This window comes from Trichomonas vaginalis, chromosome III, assembly GCF_026262505.1.
Source record: "Trichomonas vaginalis G3 chromosome III, whole genome shotgun sequence".
Taxonomy (NCBI): domain Eukaryota; phylum Parabasalia; order Trichomonadida; family Trichomonadidae; genus Trichomonas; species Trichomonas vaginalis.
The window spans coordinates 8,278,807-8,304,731 of record NC_067205.1 but is presented as its reverse complement, the minus strand read 5'-3'; the positions used below and the strand labels follow the sequence as shown (position 1 = coordinate 8,304,731).

The window sequence follows — 25,925 nt, the reverse complement described above, 5'->3', positions numbered from 1 at the left end:
ATACATCTATGGATGCAAGAGGTCCTCAAGTAATGTTTGGTGTTGGTGCATGGGAACAAATAGTCGACAGGTTTTTGTATTGTGCAAACTCTTCAAAGGAAACAGGTGGAAGTAAAACGATTTCAGGTGAAAATTTACCTGCACACAGTCATTACATAGATTTAAGTACATCTCAAGCAGGTTGGCATAGTCATAGATATTGGGATTGGTCAGGAATGACAAAAGGTAAAGGATATGATGTTAAAGACGACGTTAAGTTTGCTATAAATTGTTACTGGAATAACACGCAGGGAGAAGGAAACCATACACATTTCGTTTCAGGATATACGCAAACAACGGGACAAAGTAAAGAATACATGCCACCTTACATGACAGTTTACGCATGGTATAGAATTGCTTAGTCGTCATTTTCAACTTCTTTAGCATATTCGTCAGGAGTTGTCTTATATTTGTTAGGAACTGTCTTTGAAAGTATACCACCTTGAACTTTGACAAGTTTGAAACGAGGTCTGACAATAGTAGTTTTATCTTCTGCTTGCAGTGTGTACATTTTGCCATGTTTGCCTAAAACTTCATAATATTCTCTTGTATACTTTCTTCTATTTTTACGAACACGAATGTGAGTACCTGTCGGGTTCCCATTGTTGTCATAGTCAATAGTATTTTCATATGGGTCGCGTTTAGGTATTTCTATTTTTACTTTGTCACCTTTCTGAAGTTTGAAGCCCGGCATTCTTTCTTGTTTGTCTCTTTTGACTAAATTATTAAATATATAGTCTTTCTCTAAGTCAGGGTTGTTTTTCATTTCTTCGGGGGAGTGGTTTCCCAAACCTTTTTGTTTACGGTTATTGTAAATATTTAAAACTTGTCTCATCTTTGCCATGGAGAAGTGTCTATATTTGTCGTCATATGACATTTCATTTGCTTCACCACCTTGTTGGTTGGTTTAAGTCTCTTAACATTTTTATACATCCGTCAATGACACCAAGAGCAGAATGGTTTTGGTCGACAATGAAATATTGGTTTACATTTTTTGAACGCAGATAGTTTTTTTACATCATTTGATTTGAAAGAACTTTCACAGTCAGATGTCAGTTTTGTTGGATGGTATTTGTCAACGAATATTGTCAAAGCTGCTAAGATATCTAAAATAGCTTTGGACTGTAATGGTATGGCTTCACAGTATTTGTTTTGACCAACAAATATTAACCAATATGGTGGTCCATCTTCTCTATACCTCGGAATGTTTTCCAAGATATCCATGAAACCAAGCATTTGGTGTTGAACTAAAAGATTTTTATCATGAGTGCTTTCTTTGTCGCTTTAGAAACATACGGGTCCTTGTTTGGATTCGTCCTTTTTTACCCTGTAAGAAATTGGTTTATTTGGCGCATTAGCAGGAGTCGCATCTAGATTTTACCCGAGTGGGAACAATAGCCAGAGGTGTATTTGGAGTTGGAAGGAAGATTTTGAGTACATTAAGGTATACTTAAAGAGAAAGCACAAACCTTATTATACAAACTGTACAGAAAGGTTGGGATGTAGCACGAGATGCAACAAATCTTATTCCAAATCCTGAAACAAGAGGGAAAAGTTCAAGGATGGATGGACAATGTAGGAAGACAAAGCAGGAAACTATTATAACAAAGCAAAATGACTACTATAACCAAGCAGGACACTATATGGACCAAGGTGAAAGATTCTTTAACAGAGGATATAACCATGCACAACACGTGTGGTAAACAATAACCAACCTCAACCGCCTCAAACTTGGAAATGTAAGGTTTTTTATTGAGATGAAATGAACAATGCAGCATTGAGACAAATGAGTTCAAGATGGATTTGTCGGCTTCCAGCATTTAAACCGATACCATATAGTCAGGCTCAGCATGTGAAACTGAATGATATTATTAAAGGAACCATCCACCTCCACAACAAACAACCAGTTGAAAAAACAAACCAAACTAAAAATTTTTACTGAGATGAAATGACCGAAGAAGTTGAAACGGTAGATTTGACACCACAAACAAAAAGTTCAGAACCATTGTCAAAACCTGTCAAAGAACTTACAGATGAAGAGAAAAATTCAATAATAGAACGTGCCAGGTCTGGAAATACAAACCCTAACTATAAAGTCACTTTTCATAGAAATGGAACGGCTAGTATCTCAAAAAAGAAACAGACTCTCACAAATAAAATATTGAAGTCTGAAGGAGCTTTCGAGACAACAGATGGAAAAGTTTACTTCACTGACCAACAGTTCATTATAGAACATCTCATTGACTTAGAGTCGAAATATTCTAAACTTTACAACAAACACAAAAAAGTTGAAAGGAAAACAAAAACAAATGGCAAATGGCATATGATATTTATGAAGATGTTGACGACACAACTGTTCCTGCAAGTGAAAGTAAAGTCAGAGGAACCGAAAAGTGACGAAAAACCGATAGAAGAAGAAAAACCAAAAAAGAAAAAACTGAAGAAAACCAAAACCAAATTTTAGTTTCCAAACTAAACCAAGTCAACCTTCATTAGCTGGTATGGGTTGGCGTCAAAGACTTATGGCAGCAGGCGGTTATGTAAAGTAAAGAAAAAAAATTATTTTTATAAAAATGTCCCCATATAGAATGGACAGAAAGTCTGCTAGAATAAAAGCAGAGTTACAAAGATATGGTTGGAGAGTTTCGAAGAAGTTTAAATATAAGAAAGGAAGACCCATAAAAGTCTATGACAAACTGGCTGGTCTGACCTACGAATTAGATTTGGAAACAGCACGTGCCAATTATCCAAACAGACTAGAGAGGTTAAAAGAAGAACGTCTTATGGACATGCCTTTCGATGTTAGTGAACCTCAAGTTGAAGGACACGACGGCTTTGCCAGATTCTACTGGAAACATGACGAACAATTGCATCCTTTGAGAAGGAAAAAAGGAAAAGGGTGAAGACGCACATGCTCCCATGGAAAGAACAAGATATGCATATGAAAAGTATCGTGAAGTTAGAAGTCAAATTACATCTGTCGAACCTTTACAGTAAACTTTGACGAAGGAAAGAACAAAGAAGGCTTCATGGGAGTACTTGCTGCAATTCAAGACGGAAATAAGAAAGGACACAATCTCAGATTGACCATAACAGATTTGGATGGTCACATTTACTATGCACATGGCAATGAACAAACAGCCGCAAAACTTCTTGACGCTTTCAAGACTACAAAGAGAGAACAAATGGTTGACTCCGACTCAGACATTTTGAATGCAATTGAAGGAATTGCAAGTGTCAAGTTCGAATGGTACCAACCTAACCTCAAGCAGTCAGACAACATGCTGGATACTTCCCCTTCATAAATAAGTCTGACATTGACTTGACCATGTAAGGAATTTACAATTCAATTGAAACAATTGTCAATGAACCTTGTATTCTTACATGTCTCAGGAACTCTGGTCTTGTTACAGATGAGAAGATGAAGTATCTTGAGTCATGTGTGAAGACAAGGTACATTCTCAGAGGTCAATTGGCAAAAATTGCACCGTTGGCAAACGTCAATATCCGAGTCAACATACCTACAGCTAAAGGTTCTTCACATGACGACTATGTTGTTGACAAAGACTTACCATGGTTGAAGATTGTAATTGTCCACAACCACTTCATGTTGAACGAAAGTCTTACAAACCCATTCTTTGGTAAAAGTAAGTGCAACATTGTCAGAGCTGTAAACATTCTTTTCGAGAAAGGTTTGTTGGAACCAATTCCAGATGACAAGCTGACAGAAACTTTTGTACCAAAAGACGAAACAAACTTTTCATTGTTAGCAAGACCAAAAGTTGTTCCAGACAAAGTTCTAGTACAAAAGAAGTACACAGTTCCACAAGGGGTTGGTATGTTCGGATACCAACCTGAACCAGAAGAACTTCCAATGAGGTTGCAAGAACTTTAAGATGCTATAAACAAACTTCCATTGAGACATCCAATTGACGTCAAATTGTATTGGAGAGCATCTGAGTTAGGTCAGAAGGTTTTATATGAAACAGGTTGCTTCGACGATGTTTATGAGATAACAGGAGAAGTTTCTCAGAAGATAAGAGACTCACTTGAATTTCCACAAACTGGACCAATTGGTTGCGACAAGTTCGACTCAGATGAAAAGATATACTATGTCGACCTTAACGCTGCATACATGAGGTTTGTCCAATATATTCCGACTGGAATTCCAAACGAAGATGGTGAGTTCCCGGGAAGGAACTATACAGTTGGAAAAGTCATACAACAACTGTATGATATAGTTAGTATACATATCATGGGTACTGAGGCACTGCGCGCCTCCTTACCCATTATATGTGAATTTGACACTTTACAAAACCGTTAACGTATATTTTACAACACAAACGACAACACTAACTTAACCTTAAATATTTACAAAGCCGCCAACCACTTCACCTCACTAATGTAAAAAATAAACGTTCTCACTTACAAAAGTATTGCAACTCCTCCCATTGCTGTGCTTCATATAACAGCTCATAATCTTCTGACTCACTTTCTTCTTCATATAGGTCAAAATCACTGTCAAAATAAATGTTAGTAAGTTTTGACAAAGCTAATGAAACACGCTTTACCGTTTGTATCATATGCTTGTATAAACTTTCCATTATGCTTGTAGTCATAAACGCTCAAACTAACTTTACCCTTTCTCCCTCGTATCTGATAGAATGTTTTTCACGAGGAACGAAGAACAAATTCTTGAACTCATGACCGTTGTAGTTTGTTATCTCAATAGTTTTCGTCATTACATCCAAAATAAAATAAAAATTATTTAAAAAATAAACTTAAAAATTAATGATATCACCACCCTCACACGTATGAAAACATAGCGCAAAAATAAATTTAGGGTAGAAGGGTAGATCTAACCTCATTTCTACCCTCATTTCTACCCTGTTGAATTCATTGCTTTATAACTCTCTTCCTTGGTTTCTTTTTAGTTGCTTTCTTCACGTCTGTCTCCAACTTGACTGTCTTTCTTCTTCGTCCGTAATGATACCATTACTTCCACCAGTCAATGGGTCAAATGGTCTTTCATAAGGGTTTCCATACATTCCAAGGTCCGTATGGATAAACCGCTGGTGGAGAAGAAACATTTTCTTTAGTTCCATCGACTCTATTTAAATGCATTGTTTCACCTTTCATCTGGTCATTAAAGTCTTTTGCGTGTTTTGCAAACTCATCGTCCTTTCCTAAAGCATTTTCTGACTCAGTCGCAACCAAATTGGATGCTTTATTTATGAGCCCTATTTTATTTAATCTTAACTTCTTTGCAACCCAGCCTCCAATCTTCCCTTTATTTGCATCTAATGTCTTCGAAACCCTTCCTCCACTCATTTTATTTACTGCGTCATAAGCTCCAAGTGCTTTTGCTCCAAATGCTAATGCTTTTGTTCCCATTGCGCCTAAAGCTGCCCAAGCTACCATTTACACCATATTAAAATCATCTCTCTTCAATATTATCTCATAAAAGTTCTCGTTACTGGAGAAAGTCAATGAAACATAAGCGTTCTCACGGGCTTCGCCCTCACCGCTTTGCGGTCTACTAAACTTATTTCTTATATTCATCTATTCTCAATAAAATGTCTGAACAATTGCTAACATCTTCTACAACAGTTATTTCATCATGAATGACCTTCAAGAACAAGCTCATTTAATATGCTATTAAAATCATCTCAATAATGAGTCCATCCTTTCCGTCTTTAGGTAGCACAACATCTTTCATTGAAGAAGGTTCGACAAGTCTTATGTTAAACTTACTGACAAAGTTTGTTATACTATAATGCTTCGGCGGCGAATACATGTAGTTTGAAAGACATAATATAGATTCTTCAGCAAATTCACTTATACTGGATTTTATAACAATGTTCTCACGAGACCAAATACCACCAATTGACAATCTTGTAAGCAATCCTGCTGAACCTTCTACTGTAAACGTCGATGGTAACATTCCACGAAGGTCATCTATTGACATCTTTGAGTCACTGTATTTAAATATTTTCTTAAAGCAATCGTCATTATCTAACCATGCAATAGCTTTGAAGTTTTCATTCGAATATACATCTGCTTCATTAAATGTAAACCTGACTTCTTTGCAGAGATGACTTTAAAATCTATTGAGTTTGTTTCAAAATTATATGCTATGGTAACTTCTGAAGGTAATGGATGCCCTTCCGCAGTCAGTTGTTCTCTCACTACCGTTTGAAGCTTTGTGTTAAAAACTTTCATGTCATCTCCTGTATCTAAGTTCACATACACAGCAACAGAGGAAACTATCTTGCTTCTTGTTTCATCATTATATCTCAAAACATTAAAGTTCTTCAATAATATTGTTCTTCCTGCTGGAATACTTCGAACCTGTCTGATTTCAATAGCTTTCTCACCTCCTACATACTCTACCCAGTGTCTTGGATATTCATAAGTATACTGACTTTCTTGAATTTTGGTTGGTTTCATCATAAATGTTCATAGTATATCTTTATACTCTTGTCAGTTAGACTCGGTGCTATGTTCTGAATATTTCTGACTTGCATTTTTAATGGAGATAAAATGAAGCATTTAATACATGACGTAGATGAAGACATGAATGAAAGCAGTGAAAAGCTCAACAGTTCTCTTATTCTTCCTTTCAGCAAAGATTATGAGTTCTGTTCAAATGGTGTGTATTTCTATTGTGGAAAGATGGGTTCAGGTAAGACATTTAACCTCATTCGTCATATACTCATAACAGAGCGTTTAGGAAACGACTCTTACTATGACCAAATCATTATATCAGCAACTTCAGACTCTATGGACTCAACAGCGAAAACATTTATGTCAAAAGTTCAAGCCTCTGTCGTTAAAGTTCCAGACAGTGAACTCATTGAATTTCTTCAACGTTACATTCGACGTAAGAGGAAATATTATGCCATCGTTGAATTTATACAGTCAGGAATGCAAAAGACTTCTGAGGAGATGGAAAGAATTATTGACAAACACCACTTACGTCAGTACTCAGGAGTTTACGATATGAAACGACTTACAAACTACATTCTGTCAAAACTTTCAAAATACCCCTTCAAAAAATATCCTTCAAATACTTTGTTAGTTTGCGACGACTTCGCCGGAAAAGGTTTAGTTTCAAAGCCTGACTCACCATTAGCTAACATCATAACTAAAGTCAGACATTACCATTTAACTGTAGCAATACTTATGCAAACATGGAGGTTTTTAGCTTTAAACATAAAACGTCTCATAACTGACTTCGTTATCTTTCAAGGTTTCTCACGCTATGATATTGAACTCATTTGGAAACAGTCAGGTATAACATTACCTTTTGAAGAAATTTGGGAAGCATATAAGTCTCTCATCTCTCCTCGTTCATACCTTGAGATTCATATCATGACTAATACCATTAAAGTCAAAAATATTCCATGGGAACGACCAACATTGTTTTAAAGTTTAACCTTCAATTGACTGATGGTAAACAAATTCCATGCATCTCTGTCGCCATTTCTGTTAATATTTTTGCTGTCATTCATATCATCCACTTCCCCATCCGTTAGCTTTTGAGGATATGCGTTAGAATAGCTGTTCTTAAATGAAGGCTTTTCACCTTTGAGAGCATAAACTCTATAACTTTCTGCATACTTTATGTTTGAACCTCCTGAGCCATCATTGACATAAATTTTTATAGGCTTCCACCCTTTGTTCATGTTCCTGCTTCTTCCCTTAGCTCTTTTGTTCAGTAGTTCTACATCTTTATACACAGCACCTGTCTCAGTGAATTCAACAATATTTTCATTCGTTAGCTTTACATTCAAACCCTTGTCGAGTATATTGTTCATTTCATACATATAAAAGGTTTTTATTCTATATGAAATGAGAAGCAAATCCATCTTAGCTGGTGCCGTTAATGTTCCAATTGAACCAACATCAAATGTTGACTCACGAACGACAAACAATATTGTCATAAAGAACTATAGTTCAGAGTGTTTGAAAGAAAAAGAACCAGAACTTAAGTCGGGAGGGCTCAAAGAGCCCATCATGGAGCATGGCGCCGTGAATTTAAACTCAGCTTCAAACGCTAACGCTACATCAGATGTTAAGTTAGAGTATCCACCACTGGACCAAATTCTTTCAAGAGAAGCCAACGACAACCCTTACACAAATGTTCAAACAAATCCTTCAGATAACGTAGACCATTACCTTCTTCAGTTATACCAAACAATTTACTCAAAGACGATAAGAAGCTTTTGACAAATCTTATAAGTAAGAACCAAATAATTCTAACAAAGGAGGACCTTGAAAATGTTATATCACGAATAACAGGGAAACAATGTGTCATTGACTATCTCGACCCTGAAATCGAATGCTGTGGTCAAACTCCACTATTCATGAAAATAGGTAACATCCGCATCATTGAAACACCAGGAACTACAGGAGTTGAGTTTAAGTATAAATATTCGAACGAGTATACAAAACTTTCAACAGAATATAAACTTTGCTTGAAATATGTTTTAGTAAATTAAAGCAATTTGTAATATCTATCCAAAACTTCTTCAACAGTATCGAACTCATCTTCATAATGCAAACCTAATCTTATTGACTTGGTGCAGTTTTCACTAACACAATATAGCGCTTTGCGCTCGGCGCCTTTGACGCCTTTTTCTGTTCTCTTGACTGACATAACTAACTCATTTGTTTCATCAAACAGCAACAACCAAAGTTCATGACCTAATACATAACATTCATACTTTATATTTTTAGCTCTGAGTTCTCTTGTAAGCTGTTGCATTTAATATTTTCTAAAAAGTCAACTTCAACAGTCATTCGCACTGGTGCCTTCAGTTCTACAGGCTCGCCCTGAAAGTCAACTAGTCTGAATTGCATGTCTTTCAAATTATGAGGACTAATGCGAACCCATTTACCTAAATGAGTTGCTATGACAGGAACGTTTGGAATGAACATTGAATTGACTGCATAACAGAAAGATTTATACTCTACTGAACCTTTACTATTAACTCCTGAAATGCCTGTGACATTAGCTATTTTAGACTCAATGTATAAACAATTACCATAACATACGTATGGAACAGATTTCATCTCAATCGTTTTGTCAACACTTTTCAAAGGAAATGTCATATGGTATGCACCCAAAAGAAGTTGTACTCTATGACTCATTCGTGTTATCTTGAACTCTTTCTTGCTACTGAACTTCAATGTTCCCTCAGAAGAGAGTTCGACATCTATGTTGTCAATAGTTTCTTCATTTATGAGAGTACCTATGACTCCAGCAATTTTATCTATTCTATACTCTGCTCTGTTAGGAAATGTTATAAAACTTCTTTTGTCATCTATTTCAATCTCTATGAAATCTGTTTCATCTGTTATGACAAAAGTTGCGATAGTATTGAAGTCAACAACTCTGAAAGCAAGCGCTTCATTCTGAAGACCTAAGTTTGTTTGTAGCTTTACTGTCCCGTATTCGTTTGGGTCTGTACTTTGCAAATAGAACAACATTTTATTCTCATTAAAATATGACTATTGCTGCATATGCGTATGAAACAAATGAAGCAAGAAGAGCACATGAACTAGTAAACGAAAACTCAACTTTAACCATTGAAGGCAATGATTTAGTCATTGACGATGGAAAAACTAAAAAAGTCATTGATTTCGATACTTTTAACACTTATGACCCATTCATTACAACAAGCAAGGTTCCTATCATAAATGATGGAACGGTGCAATATATAAATTCTACAGTAGATGCCTCATTAGTGAAAGTACTGAATGTTCTCATTGAATTGTTAAAGAGCTTTCGATTTGACGACAACATTAAATGCCTAAAGAATTTAGTCATGAATGAGAAACAAATTCTTGGCGTTGCTGGTAGCAGTAATGATGTACACCTTATGACATTAGAATATTATAACGAACATAAAGATGAACTGAAAGGAGAGAAGGGTGACACCGGACCTCAAGGACCTCAAGGACCTCAAGGACCACAAGGAATACAAGGAATACAAGGAATACAAGGACCTCAAGGCGAGAACGGTTTGGATGGAAAGGATGGAAAAACTGCTAAATCATGGATATGGGACCTTATAAATACTGGTTTAACAGCTGCTTCATATGGAGTTCTTCAATACCAAATCGGAAAGATATGGGCGGTACTTGGTGAAGAAGTTTTAAATGACGTTAAAAATGCTTTGAACTTCATTTCAAATGGTTCGGATACTATTAAAACTTTATCTGGTTGGATGCAAGAAACAAGGAGTCAAATAGATACTGTAAGACGTATAGCAAACAATGCACGTACGGGATTGGATACTTTACGACAAGCACAAAATACACTAAAGGAAGCAAATGATATTCTTGGCTCAGTATCAGACATGCATGAAGATTGGCTTAAAGGTATTGACAAATCTTTAAAAAATCACAGTCAGTCTATTGCTGACTACAAGAAAAGTATAGATTTTTTACATAGTGCTATGGACGTACATGATGGAAGCATAAGGAACTTACTTAATGCTAACAATAACTTACCAGGAACTATTAAAGCATTTATAAAGTCCTTTGTAAAACCCGGTGCTCTAACATTTAGGTCTTTGAGAGCAAGAGCATTGAAGTCAAGAGATGCAGAAACTCCAACAGAACCTACAGAAGGAACTGAAACAACAGAAACTCCAAAAGAACCACCAAAACCAACAGCTAATGAAATATTGTTCGAATATTTTCCAAGGTACTCTGTTCTCATTGCATACATTCAAGAAATACTTAAGAAAGCAGACTTGACTTTAGGAGATGATGAAAGTTCTGTATATCTTTCGTTCCAGTTTCAAATAGCAGAACTTTTGAGACAGATATGCTTAATGTATGACAACATCTCTGATTTCACAAGATATGATGACGACCATGACCCCGAACACGGTGAAGAAGAAGTTTTACAAACATCCATTAAGACAGGAAAGGTTTTAACTCAAAGTCTCATTATTGACACCAAAGATGGCGAAGTGGACGTTCTTCAAGAGCTGAAGAAAAATACTTCTTCGGGAGGTGGTGGTAGGCATGAACTTGAAATAAATGAGATAGAAGAGAAATTAGCCGAAAAAGCAGATAAAGAACATAAACACAATATCTCCGATATAAATGAACTTCAAGCTACATTAAATAGTAAAACAGATAAAAATGAACTTGACGCAATGAACAAAGTTTTGAAATCTCATAAACACAATATCTCCGATATAAATGAACTTCAAGCTACATTAAATAGTAAAGCGGACAAGAACCATGTTCATTATATAACTTCAGACGAACAGATTATAACGGACTACCATGGATATTTAACACGAAGTGATGAAGCGAAGACAAAAAATGTTAATGAAAGAAGATATAAATACATTCGTGCTAAAGGTTATGACATAAGCTGTACTGTACAGTATGATGTAGCTAAAGCACCAGAAGCATTTGGTTATACCGGTGAAATTTATGCCTCTACTTTCAATGTTAACGGTGTATTAGTTGAACCAAGATTTACTTTGAGAGTTAAGGCAAAAATAACGTTTGAAGATGCTATTAAAAGTAAAGCTGACAAAGTTGAACTCGAAGCAATGAACAAAGTTTTGAAATCTCATAAACACAACATCTCCGATATAAATGAACTTCAAGCTACATTAGACAGTAAAGCTGACAAGAACCATACACATAAATCCTTCACTACTGTTAGAGCAGACGACATAATATTGAACTATACCCTTGGTTCAAGTGCACCTTTAGAGAATCCAAGTACAAGCGTAAAAGATACACTAAACTCCTTAAATAACAAATGTATGAATATCGAAGGTCATGTCAGAAACTTTGAAACACATGAACTACCAGCAATGTTAGAGAAGAAAGCAAATAAGACTCATACACATACAAGTTTTACAACTGTTGCTATAGAAAGTATTGAAGGAACGGTTGAAGGAACTGGTGGGGATGCATTATATTGTAAACCTCCTAACTTTCCACAAGGTTTAACATCGGATGACAACATAACGACGATGAAAAACATTAGATGTAAAGATGTTTATGTCATGAAGGATGAACATAATATTAAATTCACTGCTCAAGATTTATATGACAAGAAAGCAGACAAAACAGAGCTTCAAACATTAAAGACTCAGATTCTTCAAACATTATATCCTATAGGCTCTATTTATACTTCAATGAACTCAACAAATCCAGCAACAGTTTTAGGTTTTGGTACATGGCAGCAGATTGTAGACAAATTCTTATACTGTGCTAACTCTTCAAAGCAAACAGGAGGTTCGAAGAAAATTACTGAAGCAAACCTTCCACCGCACACTCATACAGGAACTACAAACACAACAGGTAGTCATTCACATTCAATAACAAAAAGAGGTTATACAAATCTTGCAGCAGGTTCGGATAGACAGGGAATGCATAGATATGATATTTCAAGTGACCCAGTAGATTCAAGCGCAGGTATTTTCTGTGGAACCGCAGGAAATCATGCCCATACTTTCACAACAAATCCAACAGGCTTGGGTGCAGATTACATGCCACCATTTGTGACTGTATTTGCATGGTACCGCGTTCAATGAACGCGCTTGAGCCTAGAATAAAATCTTTATTTTTACATAAATGAGCTTGAAAGAAGTATTCGAACAACATCCATGGAGGTCATTTAAGAAATTCAATGAAGCTGCAAAGAGTTGGGGATTTACTAACAGAGCTGAAGTGAAAAGGTTCTTTGACAAAAATGTTGTACATCAAACAAAAATAAACCCTTACGACTACTTTTTACCAATTTACTCCAACGCTCCTGACGCATACCAATTTGACACTCTCATTCAAAGCAGAAAAGGAGGACATAAACCATTCCTCATCTTCATTAATGTTAACACTCGTAAAGCATATGCATATCCAATGAAAAATAAAGGAACTCGTGAAGTGTTAAGAGTTTTACAAAAGTTTGTAGCAGAACATAGCCCAAGTACTTTAACATCAGACCAAGACAGTGCATACCTCAGCAATGAAATCACAGAATTTTCTCATTAAGCATAACATAACTCACTACACTACTGAAGACCATAACCATAACATACTCGGCATCATAAACCGCTTCATAAGAACGCTCAGAGATTTAAATCAAGAGCGAGACTTTACCGAAGAAACAATGAAACATTTTCTCGAAGTATATAATTCCTCAACACATTCTACAACAGGACATACACCAAATTCAATGACACAACAACAAGAAGAAAAGTATATACAAAAGAAACGAAGCCAAACACAAAATATCAGAAATTCAACACAATTTACCCTCATTCCTGGTACAAAAGTTCGTGTAGTTCTTGACGACAAACCGTTGACAAAGAAACGTTTAAGGTTAAGTAGAAACTATTATATCGTAGACTCTACGCAAGGTAATGGATATCTTATAAAAGCTGCTGACGACTCCATAGCATTTTACCCTCGTCATAAATTAGTTGAAAGTAGTAATGGCAAACTTGCTGAAACCATTGACGAAGCAAAGCGAGGAGTGGTTATTGAAATACTTGGCTACAACACAAACGATGACACTTATAAAGTAAGATATGAAGGAGGTGTTGAAGATGTTATACCATCTAAGAACTTGAGAGAGTCAAAGCCAACACATCTGGGACCATTAGAGCGGGAGTACTGGAAAGACAAAAATATGCCAGAAAGAATAAGAAAATTCTTCTAAACTTTTTCATTAGATGTAAATCAGACATGAATGAGAACAGTCATGATATTAATGTTTTCATATTTACACCAAAAATAATGTTTATGTTAGAATGTTAGATCTAACACGTTTTCTAACCACTTTTCTAACATGGTCTAAAACTCTCGAAAATCATGAATTTTTGACATTTCCTTATGAAAGAAAAATAACGCTAATTTTTTTCTAAGAAAAATTTTTATCTTGTATGTAAAGATATGATTTCAACAATCGGCACAACAACAATTCAAACTACAGCACCAAACTCGTTAGTCATGAATCCAACATCTATGTTAGTAGAGATGAAAAGCTTCATTCCTTCTTCATATACTTTCGAAACAAAAATCCAGAAGATAAAGCAAGAACTTTTAACAAGTAATTTAGACTGTAGTGCGAAAGATGAAACAAATGAACAGTATCTTTATGAAATGCAGGACATTATTGACCATTTACCCAAATTGCCTGAAATCCAACAACAAAAACTAACTATTCCTGAATTCGACGAAATTGAAGTCAAAACAACTGACTCAGTAGAAATAAAGAAGTTCATACGTAAAGTAAATTATGAATTCCTTGGTTTTCATTGCAACCATAAAGTTATGGACAAAGATTGCGACATGGTTTATAAGAATGTTTCTGACATATATAAATCTGAAGAATTTAAGACCTACGATAACTTTGTTTCATTAGTTGCTGAATGTGTTTGGGAAATAAGAGATAAAGATAGAAGAGGCAAAGTATGGAACGAACAACTAAGACCCGCTATGTTTGAGATGAAGAGAGCAATTGACGCCTTAGTTGTTTTAGCAGGTCAAATTTCAATGTATAACGCAAAAATGAACCCGCAATGTTCAAAATGTAAGGCAGCGATGAGGAAATATAACTACTCCGTCAAAGAGATAGAAAGAATGAGAAACGACTATGCTGACTTAAAGAAAGAAGTAGAGAAGCCAGCAGAAGATAAAATGGACATGTTAGCATTTCTGAACAAAAATTATCCAACTGCTGACGATTTCCTTCTATCTGACGTCAAGAAGAAATATAAAGAAACCTTCGGCATTGTTAAAACATTCGATGTACTAAAAGAAGAAATAGAAGCTACAAAACTGTTTAAAGTCATGAACCATCGCAACATATACCATGTAAAACGCTTGTAAATAGTTATGTTAGAAAAGAGGTTAGAAAACGTGTTAGATCTAACATGCTAACATAAACATTATTTTTGCTGAATTCAGCACAAAATTCTGAGTAAAATGACATATGGCACGTGTCAAACCGTTGAGTTTTCACAAATTTTAAAAATTGCTGCGGAAAGTTCGTCAAAAAAGTGAAGGTTCCCGACGGTTTCAAACCGCCATACTTTACATGAAGATAGTTTACAATGTCAACTAAATATCATGTACGATAGAAACGGTTATGTAAAGTTTACATTTTGTAAAGTTTTGTCCTGATTCAAGACAAGTCTTGTATTTTTTCAGAACAAGTCTTGTATTTTTTCAGAACAAGTCTTGTATTTTTTCAAGACAAATCTTGTCCTGATTCAGAACAAGTCTTGCACTTTTTAGTCAGTTTTTCTTGTAAAGTTCTCAAATTTGAGAACAATTGTCCTGATTCAAGACAAGTCTTGTATTTTTTCAAGACAAATCTTGTCCTGATTCAGAACAAGTCTTGTATTTTTTCAGGAAATCCTATCGTCTAACTTTACAAATGTCACTTTTTCGACATGATTGCATTTTGGTCGGGGAACAACTTTCTCCCATTTTGTCACTTTTTTCTATCGTCGTGTTTTGTCACTTTTCCCTCAGGGTGTGTGTCAGAAAATATCCAAAATCTTTATAGCCTCGTATCTCCTTCAATTCTTGACGGCTTGACATGTATGACACACCATTCAATTCAGAATTATGTGCTGAATCTTATGACCTTCATTTGTTCGTGACTTCTTTTCACATATGTAACCCTGAATTTTTAACATTTCTTTAACACAGAAAAATAAAGTTAGTTTTATTTTTATTTATTTTTTTATTTTGTATGTAAGGACAGAATGTCAACATTAGAGAACACAACAACAGTTATAGTCATGAAGCCATAAATGAAGAATACGAGTGGGTTCAGTTTAACAAACAACTCCGTCTCATTCGTTCGGTCAAAGACGATATGTACCAAATGCAAAGTATTTTGACAGCATGTTTTGCTCCAGACACTAAACACGCAGACGACTGGTTCAAAAACCAAAGCACACAAGAACTTTTGAGTGAAATTTCTCTAGACCGACTTTTTTCGGTCATGCATAAAACACATGAAAATCGTAAAAATTTGCCAATAAATTTAAGAGGTTATTATGTTCATAGACTTTTAGTAAATGCAGTTGCAATGTGGGCTTCTCCTCGTTATGCATGGCATGTTTACAGACTTCTTGACGAAATTCATAGACAAGAACGTGGAGAGATGGAAAAGAAACTTCAAGCAAAAGATGAAGTCATTGAATCCAAAGACAAAAGCATACAGAAAAGAATACCACGTTCGGTACCAAAAGGAAAGGAAAAGAGTTATAAGTATATGATATATACTGAAGAGTTGGAGAAAGAAGAAGATAGAGATATGGTTATGTTGCATTTAGTCAGAAGAAACAACAAAAGCTTTTATGACCTTGCTAAGATTTACAAATCTGACAGAAACTGGTTCTATCGTGAAAACTTACCGATTTCAATGACACCGAATGAGCAAATAAAGGAAATTGTCAAAAATACTCTTCCTCAAACACACTATGACATCAAAGGTTGCACAATACTTACATTCAAAGAAGACTTAACATTACTGAAGGAAAAAATAACAGAATATTTCGATAACTTCAAAGAGGAAGAATAAAAAAATCTAAGCTAATTTTTTTTTTTTATAAAATTTTATCTCATATGAAAGAACATGAATTTAGAATATTCGGAACTCATGACAGAAGAAGAGAACGAACAACATGTAAAAGATTATGCAAAATTTCTGAAGACATACAAAGCATTTAAACAATATCTAAATGCTTCTAAAGATTATGCAAAATTTCTGAAGGTATATAAAGCTTATGAAAAAGCGTATGAAAAGTTTATACATTGGGGAATTGTTGTAAAATATCGATATGAAGACTAACCAAAAATATATTTTTGCTTAAATGACGTCAGGGTCAATTTCTTCAACCATTTCACTTCCTTCGTCAATGTCAATAGAAGCTTCTTCAACCTTTGGTAAGAACTTTTGTATAACATCTTTGTTCGTTATTGTTTTCAGAGATGAAGAATAATATTTCACATTTGTTTCACCCTTCTTATATTCTTTCTGTTCGGAAAGATTCATAGCAATACTGAAGAAGTCAATGTTGGAGTTCTTTATAATAGTATAATGAGTATCTTTGACATTCACGAAGAAACCCTTTTGTTTCAAAACTACTGCTAACTCTTGTGAAGTATAACGTTTGCGGTCAATGACAATAGCTAATGGTCTGACATACTGACCAAACTTAGATTCTTTCACAAACTTCTTGTTAAAGATAACATTGACGTTTGAAGCATTATTGAACTCATTCTTGATGACAGTAGCGAGAGCATTGTATGAAAAGAACTTGCAATCTTGCATGTGTTTCATTAAAATAAAAATATTAAATTATTTTGAAAAATAACTTAAAAAAATCTAATCTAATTTTTTCAAAAATATTTTTTTTATTTCCTACTAAAGATGTATCGGAAGTTGTCTAAGTTAGAACACTCGGAAATAAAACAACTTCTTACAGAAGCTAATATAGATGTTGCAAAGCATTACACAACAAACAAAAAGGCACTCGCTGACATCCTCAATGACTATAATGGTGAAATAACTTATGATAGAATTCATGAGTTCATAAAGCCGCAACGCGGCGAGGACGAAGTCCATGCAAGAGCATTTCCTTTAAATGACGTTGCTATTGACTTATATCATAGACGTTCAATACCTCATGAAGTAAGAAGAGAAATGTTTGACATAACAAATGCAAACGTTGGTCATACTCGTAAAGCTCTTTCACATGACGTTCGTCAAGAGATGTTTGACATAACAAATGCAAACGTTGGTGAAACAAGAAGAGCTGTACCACATGAAGTAAGAAGAGAAATGTTTGACATAACAAATGCAAACGTTGGTGAAACACGAAAGAGAGATGACACACTGAAACAACAGAGAAGAGAGATGTTTAAAAGTGCTATAGAACAAGTTCGCAAAGCTAATAATGTCATTCGTTCCATTGACGACAAACCAAAAGAAGGTGAGAGATGGTTAAAGAAAGATGAAGAAAATAGGAAGAGGAATGTGAAGTCAGGCAATAGACTCATTGACTTTAACATCGAAGCTTTAGATGAACCAAACAGAGACTACTTACACAAACATTTCGGTAAGGTTTTCATGAGACTCTTAGAGAAAATTAAAATAAACTCCCAACAGAGATGGATGGTATGTTATAAACTTGGTGGAAAGTATGAATGTTCTACGTTAAACCTCAATAATATTGGAACATTACTACATCAGCTCTTGAAGGAGAACTTTATATCAGAGATAGAAGCAAATGCTGCAGGTATTGTTGAAATGCACTATGACTTCTTCTTGACAAACATAAAGAATCTTACGAAATAAAGATGTATGATTTAACAGAATATGAAGGCTTAACGATGTCAGATGTAAAGAAAGGCAAACCAAAAAAGAGACCATATAGAGATGAAAGCACACTGACAAATGACCAGAAAGCCATTTTGGAAGCTCTTAAGCAAACAGGAAACCCAGCACTTATAGAAAGCTTTTGGAAAGATAATGGTGAAAAGAAGTTTTATAAGAAGAGAAGCGGTCAGTTCTGGAAGTATCTTTGCATATTACCTATAAATCTTGAACGCTACCAAATCTTCAATGAACTGAACAAAAGAACTGCAACACTTATGACAGAGGACAATTGTTTCGTTTATGCTTGCATTCAGGCTGGAGTAAATGAAGAAACTATTGACCACATGAGAGAAGTCATTCGTGTTAGAGACTTTCCTCAAAGTAAAGTACAAGAAATTTCTGACGCAACAGGTATAGCATTAATGTTACCATTGGTTATTTCAATGACTCAAGACATAATGAAATAAAGAGATATATACCAAAAGAATGCGAAACTGTTAGAACTATTGACTTACTTCTTGTTGAAGACCACTACATGCTAAATGAAAGACTTCCAATGACAACATATTTCATTCGAAACTATAAAGAAATTCTCAAAGCTTGTGGTGGAATGAACATTGAGAAACAGATGAAGATTTATACAAAGAGAGAAGATAAATATGTAGTTCGTTATGATAGAACAACACCGTTATGGGATGTTATGAAAACATTGTGGGAGTGCAAATATTTCGAACCTATTTCTTATGGAGAACTTTTCACATATACTACTGACTTATATAAACAGAACCTTGCACCATTTAAAGATTTGACATATGCTCCAAAGTATTGTGTACAACTGAAGAAGAAAGCAGAGTCAAAAGAAGTAAATAAAGCTAAATGTAAATTCATACCTGAGCACGTTTTCTTTGCTGACTTTGAGTGTAGTACGGATGGCTTTCATAAAGCTTTTAACATCTGTTATGACAGTGAAGATGGTTCAGTTAGTGAAAGTATTTGGGGTCAAAACTGTGCAACAGAATTTTTGGAAAGACTTCCTGACAAGAGTTTAATATATTTCCATAACCTCAGTTATGACATAAACTTCATCTTAAGACACATGACAGAAGTGAAAGGAACTCCCATCATTAAAGGTTCACGAACAATGCAAATAACTGGTTTATATAAAGGACGGGCAATTATTATAAAAGACTCTTACAGTGTTATAAATAAGAAGCTTAAACTATTTCCTGCTATGTTTAACTTACAAACAGGACCGAAAGAAGTATTTCCATATAACTACTACAGCAGTGTTTTGTTAGCAAATGACAACAGAACTGGTGTCATTTCTGAAGCATGTAAGTTTATCCATGATGCAGATACATTTATGAAGAACATAGATTCCATCAAAGGTTGCAGAATAGATGAAAACCACTTCGACTTAGAAAAATATAGCACGTTTTACTGCAAACAAGATGTAAGAATTTTAAGAGAAGGTTTTGTAAAGTTCCGCAATGACTTATTGAAAGAGTTTGATTTAAACGTTTATGACTACGTTAGTATTTGTTCTATTGCTAACAAATTGTTTGAGAACAGAGTATACTTCCCGAATGGAAATCTTTATGACCTCTCAAATAAACCAAGAGAATTTATTTCGAGATGCATTCAAGGTGGAAGATGTATGTTGTCAGATAACATGAAACAAAAGAGCAAAAAGAAACTCATTGCTGACTTCGACACTGTTTCATTATATCCTTCAGCTATAGCAAGACTTTATACTTTAGAAGGTATTCCAAAAGTATTGAAGGAAGAAATGTTAAGCACAGAGTATCTCATGAGACATTTATTCGATGACGACCAAAAGGAACCCATTGGTGAAAAGTTTATGTCTGGCTTCTTTGTTCTCATTAAGATAACAGAGATTGGTATACCCAGACACTTTCATTTAATAGTTTGCGACCCTGAACTAAATCCAGAACTTAACGTTCCAAGAAGTTCAAACACTTGCTGTCTCATGTATGTTGACCATATAACATTACAAGACCTCATAAAATATCAAGGTGTCAAATGTGAAGTGTTGCAAGGATACTATTACGATGGAAACAGAGATATGAGAATAAGAGATGAAGTAAAGAAGTTGTTTGAGTTAAGGTTAAAGTATAAGAAAGAAGAAAACCCCTTACAAGAAATTATAAAACTCATTCTGAACAGCATTTATGGCAAAACTATTCTATCTCCTATTGAGTCAAAAATAACCATAGTAGATGACAAAGATGCTATAAGATATGCTATAAGAAATTACAACCATATAGTGAAGTTCGAAGGTTTGGATGGTTCAGATAAAACTATTTTCAAGCTAACGAAAAGCATTTGCAGACACTTTAACTTCTGTCCACTTGGTGTTAATATTCTGTCTATGTCAAAACGTATTATGAATGAAGTATTCTGTACTGCAGAGGACATGGGACTTCAAATCTTTTACCAGGATACCGACAGTATGCACTTATATAATGAAGACATCCCAAAGCTTGCAGCAGAGTTTAAGAAGAGATATGGTAGAACTTATAGGAAAGAACCTTGGTCAATTTCATAGCGACTTTGCAGAAATAACACCTGGAAAACAAAGTTTAGCTTATAAAAGTATTTTCTGTGGAAAGAAGACCTACATAGACTTACTCACTAACGATTTAAATGAAGTTGCATTTCACTGCAGAATGAAAGGCGTGAAGCAAGATGTTATTGCTTTAACCGCTAATGAAATGTTTCCTGAAGCTATACAATGCTATTACAATGAAGATAAGAACATTCACATACCTGTTGGAACATATGACAAAGACTCTGAGTTCAGTTTAATGAAACTTTACAAAGCACTTCATGATGGTCAAGAGATTGCATTCGACTTATGTAAGTCATGTCAACCTTGCTTTGCTGAAAAGTTCAACTTTTCAATAACGACTAAAACAAGCTTTATTCGTAAGTTGAAGTTCTGAGGTCATTTATTTTTGTCAGCAATGAGGTCATTCGTGATAAAAATAAAGCTAGCGTAGATTTTACAATACTGCGATGGTAGAGTTTAAGAGTTGTGCTTCAATGTAGAGACAGTCCTTCCCATCTGGAGGCAAGAACACTGGACATTTATGGTCATGAGTGGAGTACATGTCTATCCAAAACTCACGATTGAAGCCAGTTAATTTATAGTATTTAGGGTTAGGAAGTGGTGAAGTTCTTGTATGACCAATGAACTCATTTTCAACGCCTTTGGCTATATTAGAGTAAAGTATTGCTTGCTTTCTATCCCAAATGCCAGGTGTTACAATCTTTGAAAATTCATTTTTCCTCGGAAGCATTGCATCATAATTGAAAACATTCTTAAAATCATCACTTGGTTCGGAGATTTGAAATCTTATACGTAATGGATTTTCTTTCTTTTTAGCGACTTCATTGAATGGTGAGAATACAATGAATTGACAGTCATGAGTTCCATCTTCATTTTCATTAAATTCATAATGAAAGTCTATAAGTTGTGGCTGACTACCTTCTTCTTTCAGTTGTGCAAGAAACTCACGTAAAGGCTGTAAAGTTTGTACTTCAATGTTGAACTTTTTCTCGAACATCTCATTAAATGAAATCATACATTGCAATGTTGTATCGTCTTTAAAGTATTTGTATATGTGAATGTTTTGGGCGCTTAAAGACTGTTCGTCATTTTCTATCTCGACTTGAAGTATAAAGTCAACCTTTCTGAAAGCACGTGTTATATACATAGATGTTATGCCAATGTACTTCTCTTCATTTATGTTCACAATCCAGTCTGTTGGAAACTTAAACGTTACTCTGTTCCCCTTTATTTTGACGTCAGGGTTTTCACTACTGAACGCAACAGATAAAGGTATTTGTCTATACATTTAATTCGGATAAAAATAAACCATTTACTCTTTCTTTGCTTCAGCTTCTTTAGCTTTTGCTTGCTTCTTCTCTAGCTTTTTTCGCCAGCAAACGTGGGTTCTTCTGTCTTCCAGCAGCTAATGCAGCAAGTTGTTTTTCACTAAGTTTTCTCTTTGGTCTCTCTGGCTTTTGTTCTTGTTTTTGTTCCTTCAGTTCGGATAAAATTTGCTCACGAATTTCTTTCTTCAATGCTTCAACATCTATGACCCCTTGGGTCTTGTCCGTAGGGCTTGTCTGAGTCATTTGACTGCAGATAAAAAACAAAATTAAAACTTTAACCGATGTAAAATGAGCTTGTCAAAATCAGAGCGAGAGTCTATTATATTAAATGACGCAAGAGGAATACAACATCCTTTCTATTACGTAAGTCAGAGTAAAGATGGTAAAATATACGTAAGAAAAAGAAAGGTTCCATTAGCGAATGCAGAGAGCGACAACATTAAGGTGCATGGCAAGGGTGAAGTCCACGAAGCCCATATAAAACCTTCTGTTCAAACTGAAAAGTCAATAGAACAAGAAGAAAAGAAGCCAGATGTACTTTCAATAACGAACCAAGAGCTTATTGCAAAGTTCGTGAATTTCATTGAAAAACAAACCGAGTCAAAGAACCCTGACCCGCCAGTGAAAGAAGTTGAGACAAAAGAGAATGTACAGTTCATTGAAAATGTCAAGAAACAACTTCCACCACGAATGCCAAGAAGAAGAGTGAGAATAATGAAGTAAATAGATATTTTTATCGAAGTAAATACATGCAGAACGAACAGTTAAACGAATTTACTCCAGCAGAGCATATTCATCAGATTCGCTCATATTTCGATATCATAGACAATGCAGTTCAAATTGGTGACACTAATAGAAAATATTCTGACGCAAAGATTCCATCACAACCTGGAACTGCTAAAGATAACACATGGGTAACATTCAATCTCTCACCTCCTGGTGAAAATATGTTGGACCTTTACAATACATTCATTACGTATAAAATGGAAGGTCAATTTATTGCAGATAAAGAAATTGGTTCAGGTTCCAATAAAACAAACCCACCAGGATTTTGGATTGGTTTCGATGACGCTTTCTATGCAGTTGCTGGATATCAAATCCTTGCAAATGGTCGTATCGTATATTCTCAAGACAACGCAAGAGAAGAAGCATATATAACTTCAAACTCACAAACTACCGAACAAATAAAGAAAGTAGATGTTTTCTCAAAGACTCGACATGAAGATGTATGGAGTCATTCGGGAACATGCAGAACAGGACAAATTGTTAGTGGTCCAATTACAGCAGGAAAATCATTTGATTTTAAGCTTCGTTTAAGAATTCCTGTTAGAAGATTCCTTCCATTAGAAGCTATTCGATTTATTCCAGCTTTTGCAGGAAACATTCAGCTTAAAGTAAAGTTCAGTAGCGACGCCTTACAATGCACATCTATATCTGTAAATGATATCATTGCTTTCAATCCAACTCTTAAAGTTGCATTTGCTTCAGATTCAAATCCACCGACAAATAAATTTGTTCCATGGAATGAACCATTCACTATGATAACGAAGGCAGTAGAAGCTAGTGGAACAGTTACTATTACAACTGTAACCAGCAACTATTTCGAACAAAGATGGATTTTAATGAATGTTTCATTCATCCAAAGTCATTCTCTTTAGACCCTAACATTTATACAGAACTTGTAGAACATTATACAAACGAGGCTTTATGTTTTCCTGTTAAAGTTATGGATTGGATTCCTATGGACGGTTCATTCTCAAAGAATACAGATAGTTCAAGTGCAACATTTACAGCAGCTTATACGCCTATTAATGTTAAAAGTATTTGGGCACTATTTAGAAAGAAAGACAACTATTATGTTAATTTTGAGAACCCTAAGTTTAAATATCTTCAGCTTTCCATGGGAGCTTATGGAAATATGCCTGCAGAACCTGAAAAATCATATGGACCTGTATTTTATGAAATGGTTGCGAACGCTTGCAATACAAACAATGATATGATAGGATTTAATGAAGATGTTATGAGGTCATTGGTGGATGATGGTAGTGTGGAACATAAATGGGATAGCTATGACAACACACATTTCTTATGTGGTTTTCCAACAGAAGTGGACTTTTGCTTCCAGCAAGGTCAAACATCTACTGCTCCAATAACATACAAATTGTCTGTTAAAGGACCTATTGAACTAGCAACTGAAAACGTACCAAAGCCACTTATTGGATTTATGAGGGATTGTTGCTTTGCATACAAGTAAGACAGTCAGGCATCCCAATAATAAGACTTGACGACTATAACTTAGCACTGACGACAGTGAGGAATAAAGGATGAACGTTTATTTTTAAAGCTTATAAATGAGTTCTTCATCAAGCTCTCGTGAACCTTCACCATCTGTGAAACAAACTTTACCAAACGATTATGGAGCACCTATTGAATATTTCTTACGAGCTGCACAATGGCAAAGAGCAGTTTCACCAAGGTTAGGTGTTCCACCAGCTCCTGTCAAAAATAGCATTTGGTCAAGTCCTTATATAAGATATGGTCTCCCACTAGGTTTGCTAGCTACAGCAGGAGCAGTTATGATGTTGAAAAGAAATAAAGCAAATGTTATAAATAATACTGAAGTAGCTGAAGTTAAACAAACTCCAACACCTTCGTCAAAACCAACGCCTTCACAAGCAAAACCTTCAATGACTCCTGAACCTATGGAAGTACAAACTCCTGTTCAAAAGTCAACTCCTAAACCGACTCCAACATTTAAACCAGAACCTACTCCTCAAATAAATCGTAAAACTCCTGCGTTTCCTTACTGAAAAAATAACGTTATTTTTATTTAATATTAAAATTTTTATTTGATTGAAATGAATAAAGTCACTGAAGCAATGAAACAAAAGTTTTTGGTAGAATACATTAAATCAGGAACTATTCCAGAAGGTTTTTACGTTCATACTATGAAGGATGGTAGAGTTCAGTTTAGAAAGATAAAGCAACCATTAGATAGAGAAGGAATTTTGAGAAAGATTAAACTTCATGAGGACAACATTGCTGAACTTAGGAAGAAGTTAGAAGAGTTGGATAAAGGAAGAGAGTTATAAAGCAATGAATTCAACAGGGTAGAAATGAGGGTAGAAATGAGGTTAGATCTACCCTTCTACCCTAAATTTATTTTTGCGCTATGTTTTCATACGTGTGAGGGTGGTGATATCATTAATTTTTAAGTTTATTTTTTAAATAATTTTTATTTTATTTTGGATGTAATGACGAAAACTATTGAGATAACAAACTACAACGGTCATGAGTTCAAGAATTTGTTCTTCGTTCCTCGTGAAAATACATTCTATCAGATACGAGGGAGAAAGGGTAAAGTTAGTTTGAGCGTTTATGACTACAAGCATAATGGAAAGTTTATACAAGCATATGATACAAACGGTAAGCGTGTTTCATTAGCTTTGTCAAAACTTACTAACATTTATTTTGACAGTGATTTTGACCTATATGAAGAAGAAAGTGAGTCAGAAGATTATGAGCTGTTATATGAAGCACAGCAATGGGAGGAGTTGCAATACTTTTGTAAGTGAGA

At 35.0% G+C, this 25,925-nt stretch overlaps 15 protein-coding genes and 4 pseudogenes across 19 annotated transcripts, besides 1 other annotated feature; 14 read left to right on the top strand and 5 right to left on the bottom strand.

Annotated features, from left to right (window-relative positions):
- The first annotated feature begins 2,627 nt into the window (after positions 1-2,627).
- Positions 2,628-2,992, top strand: TVAGG3_0663890 (annotated as a pseudogene). Its single transcript has one exon. A coding segment is annotated over exon 1 (365 nt).
- Positions 2,993-3,472: 480 nt separating this feature from the next.
- On the top strand, positions 3,473-3,934 carry TVAGG3_0663880 (uncharacterized protein; the record flags this gene model as incomplete). Its single annotated transcript, XM_051242094.1, has 1 exon — positions 3,473-3,934. A coding segment is annotated over one exon (462 nt), but the record flags the coding sequence as incomplete, so codon positions are not given.
- A 344-nt stretch (positions 3,935-4,278) lies between these two features.
- Positions 4,279-25,925: part of a mobile genetic element that runs on past the window's edge.
- Positions 5,687-6,007, bottom strand: TVAGG3_0663870 (uncharacterized protein; the record flags this gene model as incomplete). Its single annotated transcript, XM_051242093.1, has 1 exon — positions 5,687-6,007. One exon carries the CDS (start codon positions 6,005-6,007, stop codon positions 5,687-5,689), a length of 321 nt encoding a protein of 106 aa, XP_051088680.1.
- TVAGG3_0663860 (uncharacterized protein) lies at positions 6,616-6,974 on the top strand (the record flags this gene model as incomplete). Its single annotated transcript, XM_051242092.1, has 1 exon — positions 6,616-6,974. A coding segment is annotated over one exon (359 nt), but the record flags the coding sequence as incomplete, so codon positions are not given.
- TVAGG3_0663850 (uncharacterized protein) lies at positions 8,540-8,809 on the bottom strand (the record flags this gene model as incomplete). The annotated part of the gene is made up of 1 exon (XM_051242091.1): positions 8,540-8,809. One exon carries the CDS (start codon positions 8,807-8,809, stop codon positions 8,540-8,542), a length of 270 nt encoding a protein of 89 aa, XP_051088678.1.
- TVAGG3_0663840 (organellar and viral DNA polymerase type B) lies at positions 9,552-10,511 on the top strand (the record flags this gene model as incomplete). Its single annotated transcript, XM_051242090.1, has 1 exon — positions 9,552-10,511. A coding segment is annotated over one exon (960 nt), but the record flags the coding sequence as incomplete, so codon positions are not given.
- Positions 10,887-11,735, top strand: TVAGG3_0663830 (keratin-associated protein family; the record flags this gene model as incomplete). Its single annotated transcript, XM_051242089.1, has 1 exon — positions 10,887-11,735. A coding segment is annotated over one exon (849 nt), but the record flags the coding sequence as incomplete, so codon positions are not given.
- On the top strand, positions 12,661-13,184 carry TVAGG3_0663820 (annotated as a pseudogene). The gene has a single exon. A coding segment is annotated over exon 1 (524 nt).
- Positions 13,196-13,747, top strand: TVAGG3_0663810 (integrase core domain containing protein family; the record flags this gene model as incomplete). Its single annotated transcript, XM_051242088.1, has 1 exon — positions 13,196-13,747. One exon carries the CDS (start codon positions 13,196-13,198, stop codon positions 13,745-13,747), a length of 552 nt encoding a protein of 183 aa, XP_051088675.1.
- Positions 13,981-14,838, top strand: TVAGG3_0663800 (organellar and viral DNA polymerase type B; the record flags this gene model as incomplete). Its single annotated transcript, XM_051242087.1, has 1 exon — positions 13,981-14,838. A coding segment is annotated over one exon (858 nt), but the record flags the coding sequence as incomplete, so codon positions are not given.
- On the top strand, positions 16,367-16,627 carry TVAGG3_0663790 (uncharacterized protein; the record flags this gene model as incomplete). The annotated part of the gene is made up of 1 exon (XM_051242086.1): positions 16,367-16,627. The coding sequence occupies one exon, from the start codon at positions 16,367-16,369 to the stop codon at positions 16,625-16,627; it is 261 nt and encodes an 86-aa protein (XP_051088673.1).
- On the bottom strand, positions 16,916-17,101 carry TVAGG3_0663780 (uncharacterized protein; the record flags this gene model as incomplete). Its single annotated transcript, XM_051242085.1, has 1 exon — positions 16,916-17,101. One exon carries the CDS (start codon positions 17,099-17,101, stop codon positions 16,916-16,918), a length of 186 nt encoding a protein of 61 aa, XP_051088672.1.
- Positions 17,480-19,787, top strand: TVAGG3_0663770 (annotated as a pseudogene). Its single transcript has one exon. A coding segment is annotated over exon 1 (2,308 nt).
- On the bottom strand, positions 21,454-22,308 carry TVAGG3_0663760 (uncharacterized protein; the record flags this gene model as incomplete). Its single annotated transcript, XM_051242084.1, has 1 exon — positions 21,454-22,308. The coding sequence occupies one exon, from the start codon at positions 22,306-22,308 to the stop codon at positions 21,454-21,456; it is 855 nt and encodes a 284-aa protein (XP_051088671.1).
- TVAGG3_0663750 lies at positions 22,336-22,591 on the bottom strand (annotated as a pseudogene). Its single transcript has one exon. A coding segment is annotated over exon 1 (256 nt).
- On the top strand, positions 22,637-23,051 carry TVAGG3_0663740 (uncharacterized protein; the record flags this gene model as incomplete). The annotated part of the gene is made up of 1 exon (XM_051242083.1): positions 22,637-23,051. A coding segment is annotated over one exon (415 nt), but the record flags the coding sequence as incomplete, so codon positions are not given.
- On the top strand, positions 23,098-23,934 carry TVAGG3_0663730 (uncharacterized protein; the record flags this gene model as incomplete). The annotated part of the gene is made up of 1 exon (XM_051242082.1): positions 23,098-23,934. A coding segment is annotated over one exon (837 nt), but the record flags the coding sequence as incomplete, so codon positions are not given.
- Positions 24,928-25,158, top strand: TVAGG3_0663720 (kinase C-related family; the record flags this gene model as incomplete). The annotated part of the gene is made up of 1 exon (XM_051242081.1): positions 24,928-25,158. The coding sequence occupies one exon, from the start codon at positions 24,928-24,930 to the stop codon at positions 25,156-25,158; it is 231 nt and encodes a 76-aa protein (XP_051088668.1).
- Positions 25,603-25,923, top strand: TVAGG3_0663710 (uncharacterized protein; the record flags this gene model as incomplete). Its single annotated transcript, XM_051242080.1, has 1 exon — positions 25,603-25,923. One exon carries the CDS (start codon positions 25,603-25,605, stop codon positions 25,921-25,923), a length of 321 nt encoding a protein of 106 aa, XP_051088667.1.